This window comes from Embiotoca jacksoni, unplaced genomic scaffold (genome assembly GCF_022577435.1).
Source record: "Embiotoca jacksoni isolate LCO1_2020_lvr unplaced genomic scaffold, fEmbJac1.0.p SCAF_6, whole genome shotgun sequence".
Taxonomy (NCBI): domain Eukaryota; kingdom Metazoa; phylum Chordata; class Actinopteri; family Embiotocidae; genus Embiotoca; species Embiotoca jacksoni.
The window spans coordinates 10321207-10332500 of record NW_027185414.1 but is presented as its reverse complement, the minus strand read 5'-3'; the positions used below and the strand labels follow the sequence as shown (position 1 = coordinate 10332500).

The following is an 11294-nucleotide window of genomic DNA, read 5'->3' as shown; positions in this document are numbered from 1 at the left end:
ACACGTGTGTGTGTGTGTGTGTGTGTGTGTGTGTGTGTTTGTGGCCACATACACATTCCATTTGTGAGACAAAACAGGAGATGAGACGTGGGTTCTGCCTATGTCAGATCAACTGGGAGAATAAACGCTATGACAGCAGCTTGTTGGGAGGGATTGTGATTGTGTGTGTGTGTATGTGTGTGTGTGTGTGTGTGAGTGAGTGAGTGAGTGAGTGAGTGAGTGAGTGAGTGAGTGAGTGTGTGTGTGTGTGTGTGTGCAAACATAGGAGGAAGACAGACAGAGATGAGCATGCTTTTACATAAAGTGAAACCTGGCAGCGATATCTATGAATTCAGAGACTCAATGACATTTTTTTTTAAAATGATCATATTTAAAACATTCTGCTGTTTGCAAAATGGATGGTTTCAGGATGGTAATAAGCTCAAGCTCTATTGACACCTATGCTGGCATCCCTTTGTGTTTTTACAACAACAAATTCAAGATTTTGTGATACATTAATAAAAAAATGTGTGTGGACAATATTTTTTATGCAGCATCACAATGTTAGAAAAGTCAGATTTTTTTTTAATGTACATAGTTATTTGATCTTTGTTTTGGAAGACAATGTCAAATATTTGTAGTTTTGTGTATAAAATCATTCAGTTTTCTTAAAAATTCTAACCCATGCTTGAAATTGTGATCTTAAGCGTGGGATGTTGTAAATCTATGCACAATCGTCTTTTTTTTCCCACCCTCACAACAGTTCTGTTACAGTTTCACATAATAATGTCTGAGTTGTAAAAAAAAACCCTCAGGTATAGATGTTATAGTGCTGACAGCGTACGGAGAACAGTGAATGAAGAGGGCAATGGACGGATGAGAGACATGAAAGGAGCATCAGAAACAGTACAATGATACTGAGTGGGAGAACTGTAGGGAGCGATGAAGACAGGAATGGATGGAGGGAGGGCTGGCAGGCGTCGGCACAGGCATGCTCCCTGACCACTGTAAGGAAGGGGGCGTAGGCCAGGTCTCCCATCAATTACAACCTTGACCCTCCTCTCTTCTCCTTTCCCTCGCTCACACACTTTCTGCTTCATTCAACCATCCTCCCCCTGCCTCTCATCCTCCCTTGGTCCCTCTCCTCTGCTCCTATAAATCAATCTCTTCTCCCTCCCTTCGTCCCTCCCTTCCCCCAGCTTTCTACCCCACCTCCCACCCCTCTATTCCTCTTTCTCTCTATCAGCTCTCCTCTTCATCCCTCGCCACTCCTCTCCCTCCTTTCATCGTTGGAAGTGCAGTGGGAGTAGAAAGGTCAGAGGTGGGCAGACAAGAGGGAGCGAAAGAGGCAAAAGGCAACGAGGGAGTGTGAAAATGAGAGAGTGAGTGTATTTAATCAAAGTGGTGTGGGGGCAGATAATATCTCTTGTTTTTTTTTTTTACCCCTCTTCACAACTGAACAACTGCTGAGTGTTGCAATTATCCTGTAATTTCGATCTTTATCTCATTTAGGTACAGTAACACATGGATGCAGTCAGTGACCAGAAGAGGGTATTTGTGCGTGTACATGCCCTCATAAACTATTGAATTGTGTACTTGGAAGTGAAAGTTGAACATACATAGGGAAAGAAGGGGGGAACGCAGATCAATGTTACATGATGGAGTTATATGAAGACAGAAAAAAAAGAGAAACAGCTGTGAACATAAGACTATAAGTGGTAAGATGGATATGGAAGTGAGCAGGCAACAGGGAGTACATGAATCTAATAGAAATGGAATACTAAACACTAAATGAAGGAGTTTTAATAATTTCTAATGCATGTTACATGTAGCATTGTTCATGTCATGTCATTGTCATACTTTTGTGTATATTGATATATTCACTGTAAAATAATGCCACCATATTTAAATGGTATCTTTGGGATGGTTTGTGTTAGTATTCCACAAACTTTTCCATATTTCCCATCAAACCCTCCTGTCCCAAACGGGACAGCGAGCCTGTGTAATTTAATCTTTAGACAGGATACAAAATGCTGCATTGAGGCTGATTGAAGCAGCAGATCTTCTTGACAATGGCCTTGTCTGTTTTAAAGTTGAATACAAGACTACCTCAAAGTTACTGTAAGATACAGTATGTCTGATAGACTTTAAAATGCCACATGTAGCACAGTTAACAGAGAAAGATAAGGAAGAGACCTTTTCCCTTACCCTCCCTCAGCATGCCCACAGTCAGACACTTCATGAAGCGGCAGGCCTGGCACGACTTGCGTCTCCTCTTGGTGATCTCGCACTCGTTGGTGGCTGGACAGCTGTACTCAATGTTGCCTGTGTGTAGACATGTTGGAGGAAGACAGAAAGAAAGTTTCATTTCAGATAGATACATCATCAACACAAACAGACAGGCACACAACTTGTTAGACAGCAGGACTTGGCACGTCCCGCTGCGCTTAAACAAAGGGGAAAAACACATAAATACAGTATGTTTTAATACAGATTGACCAATTGACACAGAGAGACAATGTATAGTGGTAGATAGACACAGACACAATCAAATGAACCAGAAACATTTGAATATGTTGTTGAGCTCTGATGTTTAAATGGGTCTTTATTGGCATAATGACCATAAAACACCAAAACCAATGCCTTTTAAATGGCCCACCATCAGCAGACAATCTGCTTTCTTGTAGCAGACAATGAAGTCTATATGCATCTACTCAGGTGATGCACTTGTGTTACAGGAGTAGATGTGTGAGAAAGAGCTGAGGTTGCGTGACAAGCTGCAGTTCAAGCGGTGACACTTGGATGCAGAGCTGAGGCTAAGATTATTATCTGATGTAAGTCTATTAAGTTCACAATCCAGGCCAACAAACCAACACCTGAAGAGTAGGGCTTAAACCACTTTTAACTTTAATTAAAGAGCGTCCTAATACTTCTTCTCTCTTTGTTGTGGGTAATTTACTTCCAAAATTTGCTTTAATATAATAAATAACATTTGCATTTTGCTCTGCTTGAATTTATTAAAAACTATTATTTTTCCTACAATGTTGTCTTGTCCTTTGTCAGCTATTTTCAACCTTTGTTTTTTACTACATGTCTAAATTTGACCATTTACTGTCCCTACAATGACTGTCATCTTCCCATATTAGTATTCACATTTTTCAGCTTCACTCGCCTCCATTTTTGCTTATTTGTTCCACTTACTAATACGCTTACACCCAGTGCAGAGAAACTGTTATGGATTTGTCAAAACATTTTTGGACTGTAGCTGAATTGCTCAACATGTTTCTATGTTCAGGAAGGTTTATTTATCTGTAGTAAGAACGGTGCTCGGACATGAAACAAAAAAAACACCCCTTTACTCTTCCTCCCATGCCCACCTGACAACTACAGTACTGCAGCGAGCCAATACATCTCCCACTGAAACAGAGTAAACAGTGATTACTATTGACTGCTGCAGCGGAGAGGATGTTTTCTCATTACTGGGCTGATTAAGAGGCTAGTTAGCTTGGGAAAAGGCTAAATACACAAACACTTCTTAATGGGTAACAAGACACCCATTAATTGGGCTTGTTAGTTAAAGTAAAGGCGAAACATGCTAAATGCTGAGGAAATCCTTACAGTCTAATGCGCAGTACTAATGGGACTAGTTATCTTACACCCAACCTTTACATACTCATGCTACAGGAGGAGCAGATTAATTCAGTAATTAAGAGGGACACTTACCTAGCACTAAGGCTAAATGTGCTAATAACAAAGGATCTGCATGAGCTAATAGGTAGTCGGTAAAAGGCTTTGTTATTTCAGGGAAACAGGCGAGCCAGGCTTAATGGATAACTGCAGTAAAGAGCCACTTATAGGGATAACAGCAATAAGGCTACACATGTTAAACCCTCACTGAGAGAAAAAACCTGTGAACTGTGAAAGTATGGAAAGTGAGTGCCAACAGGAAACAATAACAATGCGTAATATTTATTGATTAAATTGACACCCAAAACATTTGTGAAACTTCAACTCACAGTACCTCAACTCAATAGTACTGACTGCAAGTGCTGTGGACTTTAATATTAGCATGTTTGTGCAAAGGTACTTGATGTTTCATACTTATACACACGTATTCAAGGTGCTGGAAAGGCCTACATGTCACTAGGCGGGATATAGAAATATGGAAGCTATGTGTCACCTTGCTGTGTACTCTTTGTATGCTCAGACATAAACATCCAGCTTCAGAGTGGAGGTATAGGATAGGAATTAGAATTAGAAGGGTTTGCACCAGAATCTCATCGTTCTCTGGGCCTGTGTCTTTACTGTATGTGTCTTATTGTGCACTGGGGTGAGCTTAGATCGCAGACGTTCTCGGAGGCTCCTGTGTATAACGAGTGGGTTTGTGTGTGTGTGTGTGTGTGTGTGTGTGTGTGTGCGTGTGTGTGTGAAAGAGGGGGGATATATGAGGGCCTCAAATCCCCTGCAATCTCCTTTGAGATGTGTGCATATGTCCACCTGCTGCATGACAATTGACCACTATTGCACAGACTGTGTAATATGAATGTTAGTGTGTGTTTTGGTCAGCCATCCTCTTTGTGCTGTGCATCATAGAGCTTTTTCGTCTTATACATTTGCTTTATATGAAATAGTTTCAAGTGGCGAGCCCGAGGTAGAAGGCAGGACATGTTCAGTAAAGTGACGAGGGTCCCGAGCCAGATTTGAATCAAACACACTGCAACTGCTGCAGGCATGCTCTTAGATCGGGATTCTTCTCACCACTTTACATCAGTATATGTCAATATGGATTTGTGGATTCAAAACTATTTAATCTATGAGGAATTTGTTTGAAGTCAGCACAAGCAGAGAGCTCTGTTCATACTGCCTACGTTTTCTTGATTCTATCTTGATGATCCCACAATCATTTTCTCTGCACCTTCCAGTCGTTCCCTTGCTCTACATCACTATCACCTTTCTCATCTTCCTCTTTGCTGCTCTCCTCCACCTTTATTTTGCACTCTTGTTACCTCTTTCTTTCCATTTCATTGCCCTATACCTCCCTCTCCCATACTTTGCCCTCCTCCTCACTCCCCTTTATCCCCCTCTCTCAATAAGGGAGTGATAGATGCAGGTTGTCAGGTGTCGCTGGACTGACGCCACAGAAGCAGCAGCTGCCGGAGCCACTTCCTCCAAACTGCGACACACACACACAATCACACACACACACACACACACACACACACACACACACACACACACACACACACACACACACACACACACACACACACACACGCCAGCGCACACATTCCACTAATTCCTTCCTACATCCATGTGCCCAGTCCGCCCCAGCCCCTCTTCTACCTGCTTTCTCTCTCCTTGTCTCAACTTATTGTTTATCTGGTCCTCTCCTCTCTCCTCCTCTCCTCTCCTCTCCTCTCCTCTCCTCTCCTCTCCTCTCCTCTCCTCTCCTCTCCTCTCCTCTCCTCTCCCACCCCATGCTCTCCTCCCTGTCCAGCTGGAGGTGTTTTTTTTGGTGATTACCTGCGGTTTTATTGGCTAATGGGTTGAAACATACCAATATGTCTGCCGCTGCCCATCTGAGGCTGGCCCTGCTTTCCTGCCAGGACACACACACTAATACACAACCACGCATAAACAGGAATCTGTGCACAGACGTGCACATGCATTTCCACTCATTTACATTTGGATGAACACAAGCCCACACACAGACAGAAAACATCCACACTGTCTGTGGAGGAGTTTGCTGTGCACGGTAGCCAAAGATAATGTGGCAACCCATTTGTTGCGGTGGACCTGAGACTGCTCAGTTTACATCCAAAGAAACAGTAACAGTAGTGATGTAGCAAAAACATTAACAAAAGAAACAGAAATCTGTTTCTAAAAAGGCAATGCATCAGTTGATATTCTTAGAGAGTTATATAGGTGTGAATTTATGGACTAAACAGTTAATCACCAACCACACCACTGGACAAACGGACAGGTTTCATCTTAATTCTGATTTTAACAAAATGTTGAAAAAAATATTGTAGTTTAGTCAACTGAGCCATTCAGAAATGAATGAGTATATCTTTTTAAATTGAGGAGTATTTCCATTTGAGTTTCACCAAAGTTTTGTATTTCATCAAAACCTTTCATGACAAATTTGACCCACAACCTTCCCCATGAGCAACATATTCGAAGCAAGATAAGGGAGGATTACAAATAGAATGGAAATGAAGACACGAGAGAGAGCGAGAGAGAGGGACAGAGTATTGCTTTAAATCTATTCAAGGTCATACTCAAAAGAGGTTCCACTGTCAACACAGCATTCTATCTCTGTTTTCTGGGCTATTGCATTCAATCTGTGACTATGTCCTGACCTATGTGACCTTTAACGAGCCTTCTAAATGAAATGAGACGTCAGAATCAGTATTATTTTCACTGCAGCAATGAGAGATGAATTAGGGGCTAAACCTATACACAGAATGATTACAAGGTCATGTGTGTGTGATGGTCTATTCAGGTCCGCTGGTGTCTATGTTTGAATGCGCTTCAAAGAGTTTGTGTTTGTGTGTCTGCCTTTATCTCTGCATGTGTGTGGCCCAATCTGTTTGTCAGGATTCCACCGTGTCTTGATCTCATCCCATAATAAACACATACAGGTCATCTCTAGGTGGTGGTGACCATCGAGTGGATGTAAGACTTCCACCCCCCCCGCACGTCTTCCTGTCTCTCTCTGTCTCTGGGGCTTTACAGGGAAAGCTGCTTATCAGAGGCAAAAAGAAAGCAGCGACAGATAGGTGGATGGATGGAAAGGTAGATAGATGAATCCTGTCTGATATGACTGACTGACTGACTGACTCAATGGATCGATGACGGCTTGCTTGCTGACTGGTAGCTTGGTTATTGCAGTGGCAGACTGACTGACAAGTGGGATGTCCTGCTGACTGATGGGCCCTTTTAGTTATTTAAAAAAAACTTGAGCAAATCTTAAAAGAATCAAACACAAAGTCTTCAAAGGGTTATCACTTGCTAAAGACTAAAGGTCGAAAGTATCATGGTGGTCTTATTATAAAATATTATGAATTTTCTTTAATTACCCCTACCTAATATTGCTTTATAGACCTGCTTCTCAAAAACCTACACCACTTACATTTGAAAAAATATTATTATGTATATATTACATTATTATTTAAAGAAACATATTTGTTACCTGTTTTTGAAGATAGATGTTGTTGTGGCTAGAAAGTATTGACGGATAGATTAGCACATTGCTGGTTTTGGTGCTTTCATGGGAATGAATTGCTTGTCTAGAACTATGAAGTATCACCAGCTTTAGTCTTCATTTTTGGATCTTTAATGATATTTTGGTATAGAGGTCAAGTGACATCTTACAGTGGATTGAAATGTGAATAGCATCATAAAACCCGTTGTACTCATCAATGAGTTGTATATTTTGTGCTACATTTGTAAAACTACAAATGCTTCAGTTTTAATAACGTTTTGAAAGTCAATTGTTCATTTTTATGGATTAGTGAATACATGACTGACTAACTGGCTTCTTTTATGGTAGATTGGTTGTCAGACTGACCTTTACTGTGTCTACAAGGGTAAACGAAGGATATAATGGCGATCATGTAAAGAGTCGAGAATTAATTGAATACCAACAAAATCTGTAGAGCATAGTTCAAATACCTGTACACCACCTGAACTACTTCTGGCCCTAACAAGAGATGAGCAAAGGATTACTGCGCCTGATTCTTGGGTCGCTTTTCATCATGTGGATTATTGCTGAATCCCATCTCTCCTTTAACCCCTAACCTGAACTCTTGACCCCTAGATATAACCCCTGGCGTTTTTCTGACCCTTCGTTATCTACTAGACAACAGGCTTACAGCTAACGCTCTTCTTGTGAAGCAAAAGCAGCTAGATTTGGAAATGCAAACACTAACACGAAATTATTCTTTGCTGTTGATGAACAAGAGGTCAAGGTTGAGGGTCAAAGTGGGGGGGGGGTGTCTAGGAGTTGTTGCGAATATGTGTGTGTGTGTGTGTGTGTGTGTGTGTGTGTGTGTGTGTGTGTACTTAACTGGATGTCTATATGGGAGTATGTGTGTACTTGACTGGATGTCTATGTGGGAGTGTGTGTATGTGCATGCGTGCTGGAAAGACCAATGGGGAAGGAGAGGGAAAAAATAGACTGTGTGGGTGTCCTGGTGGCTCACTTAGCAGACAAAGGTAGGAAACATGTACCTTTTAAAAATCTGGGTTTACATCTGGCCTGGGGCGTTCATCATATGTCCTGGATTTAACTCAGGTGTGAATGTGTAAGAAAGTGCACTTCCACGGGTCTGTGCCTTTCTTCTCAAATAATGTATAAATATGTATTTCACATTTAGATTGTAAGTGTAGGATCTCTTTGAAAGGTTGTGTTTTTTTAAGGAGCTCATTTAGTTCAATAAGCAGAGGATTATGCTTACCTTTAACCTCTGACCCTGCTGCCAACCCTATATTGTGTTCTTGTGATGTCTTTAGGATCATTTTAATGTATCTTCATAGATTCATGAAAGCAAGTTTGGAAGAAATTAAATTAAAATAGCAGCAAAAACTGTTGCTAGTGTGTTGACACTTTAGTTTAAAAAAAATATAAATCTAAAAATTCACTGACATTTATATTACACTAGTGTTGATAAAGAGGCTGGGGTGAAACAGAGATACTAAAAACATTTCAAGGGAAAACAGAAAGAGACAAAATAGAAGGAGCATGTCATACACAGCAAGAGACAAAACAAAGACATAGAAATGTAGAGAAAGTAAAATAAAATGGAAGCCAACCTTGTATGGTGCGTTTGAAGAAGGCCTTGCAGGCCTCACAGGATGCCACTCCATAGTGGTACCCTGACGCAATGTCCCCGCACACCAGACACAACCTCTTGGGCATTGAATTCAACATGTACTCGCACTTAATCTGCGAATCTTCGCCAATCGTTGACGAACAGTCCTCGTAACGCTTCGATCCAGGGCCACCAGCAGGCCCGAGGGGCCCCGCGTTGGAGCCATAAAGGCTTGGGGAGTCTAAGCCGTTGGGGTGGCCGTTCATCGTGGACGAATATGAGCCTGAGGCGTCACTGGAGCCACCAGGGGAGTGATGGTTTAGACTGTCAGTCAGGGAGGCAGGACTAGACGGCTCAGTCTTTATATAAGAGGTCGGACAATTGGACTCAAGGTGGCGCTCCTTACTGGACATTCTGCAGAGAAGCCTGAGGGAGTGAGACAGGGACAAGCAGAAGAAGAAGAAGAAGAAGAAGAAAAACATTACAAGAAAATATAAATATGATATATATTTATCAAGAAAACAGACCACCAGAAGAAACAAAAGGAAATGCAACGTAAAAGCCTTTACATACCAGTGGCTTTTTTTGTGTGATTAATTCGAACACACGTCATGAGTACGTACACGCAACGTGAATGTTGTGTGCAGTGCAAAAAAAGGCATCGACCAATCACATTATGAATTTCAGTTATCGTGAGGTCACGACCTTCCGCTGTGGAAAATAATTATTCAGATGCTGCATGTGAAGCACACATGTAGATGGATTTGCAGGCCATCGCTACAACTTTTACAGAGCAGACAGAGTACACAGCATTGTCTGTGTTGGTCGGCTTACCTGTATCCTCAGGTGTGAACCCAAAATATTCCCAATCTTAACTCCTTTGTCAGATCGGCTGTCTGCCTATCTATCCAGCTGCCTGTATAATGACTGCCTGTTGTGCACTACGATACATCACGTTCAAGCCTCTGTGTTCGTTTAAAAGAAAAAAGCTAATGTTGATCTCCTACGGTGGAATGTCTTAACACATTAATACCAGCTGTGCCGGTTTAAAAAATATATATTTTTGCTGGGGTTTTTTGCCATTGTTTTTTCTGAAGAATGAGCTGCCGCAAATCTATTTGAACTTTTTTTTGAAAAACTGTGGAAGTTGCTGCAAATTTCTTCAGAGGTGATGCATAAAATAATGTTTAATAACAGAAATTAATTTCTATAGCAATCTTTGTTCTAATATAATATTACCTCACTGTTCCTTTCTACACGATTCATTTTGTTGAAGCTCGGTGAGTCTTCTAAACATCACGCACACATTAAGAGGAGCGATTGAGCCAGATGTGTTAAGAGAGAAACTTAAATCCAAAAAAGAGAATGTGTTTCATCAGGGAAACAGCGTGTAAGAGGGTAGCAGGGAGGCATCCATAGTGCCACGGTCACACAAACACATTCCCATGCTCGGGGCCGAGGTCATCCGTCACTCTCCAGTCAATAGCAGCTTGTTCTACATGAAGGTAATCAGTAAGCGGCCCCTCTGCTGCTCAATCATCCCAAAGACAGCCCATACACAGAGAACCACAGTTTCATACATGCTCATATTCAAGCACACTGACAGATACAGTCTGAGAATTTAGTTATAGCTGTACAATACAAAACAATGTGTATATACTGTATATATACATATATATATACATATATATATATATATATATATATATATATATATATATATATATATATATATATAAAACCAACTCTCTAATCAGTGCAGAGTATCACTGTAGTCCTCTCCTCACCTCTCGTTCTGCGTCTCCCTTCCTATAGTCTGCTTCCCCTCATTTCTCCCTCTCACCTCTCCTGCTTTTCCTTCTTCCTCTCCCTACGGAGGGTGGCTGGTGTCTTGTTAATGGCAGTTGTAATTAACAGCTATCTTCTCTCTGTCCATATCGCTCCATCCTTCCCTTTGTCTACCTTACTATCTATCTGCCTGTCTCCCTATCACTTCCTATTCACTGCCATCTCTCTCTCTTCCTCTTTCTCTGCCCACTCTCTCTTTTCTCTTCCACTACACATTACCACTCTCTGTCCCTCTAACCCTGCCCTTCCTCCCTCCCTCACTCCCTTCTCTCCCTTTTCATTGTTAAAGGCAGAAAGCACAAAAGGGGTTTTTAATTAAGGCAGGATGCTGCTAAACGAGGGGCTTCTAAAGTCCAGTCGGCCTGTAAAAGATCCCTGTTCTACAGGGACCCATAAAACACAGACAGCGCCCTGACGGAGAATGGAGAGCTGTTCGGGTGGGGGAATGAAGAATGGATACCGACTGGAAAACGGATGGGCAGACAGCTAAAGCAAAAGACAGACAGAATGGGTGAAAGAGGAGTTGCAGGAGCTGCAGCGACTGACAGACAGTAGTTTTGGATGGGATTGTTTTGTTTTGAATGTGCTGCGGAGCTTTAATGTGTTTGATGTGCACAAAGATGAGACAAAGCTGTCCTCTTCTCTTTGCCA

At 41.6% G+C, this 11294-nt stretch overlaps 1 protein-coding gene across 4 annotated transcripts in view; it reads right to left on the bottom strand.

Annotated features, from left to right (window-relative positions):
* Positions 1 to 11294, bottom strand: part of esrrga (estrogen-related receptor gamma a) — a 149251-nt gene that overhangs the window by 44125 nt on the left and 93832 nt on the right. For all 4 annotated transcript variants that reach the window (XM_069173538.1, XM_069173537.1, XM_069173535.1 and 1 more), the window contains exons 3-4: positions 8797 to 9221; positions 2188 to 2304 (exon numbers count right to left, since the gene is read on the bottom strand). In XM_069173538.1, coding sequence (XP_069029639.1) covers positions 2188 to 2304; positions 8797 to 9221 — 542 coding nt within the window. The remainder of the gene's footprint in view (positions 1 to 2187; positions 2305 to 8796; positions 9222 to 11294) is intronic.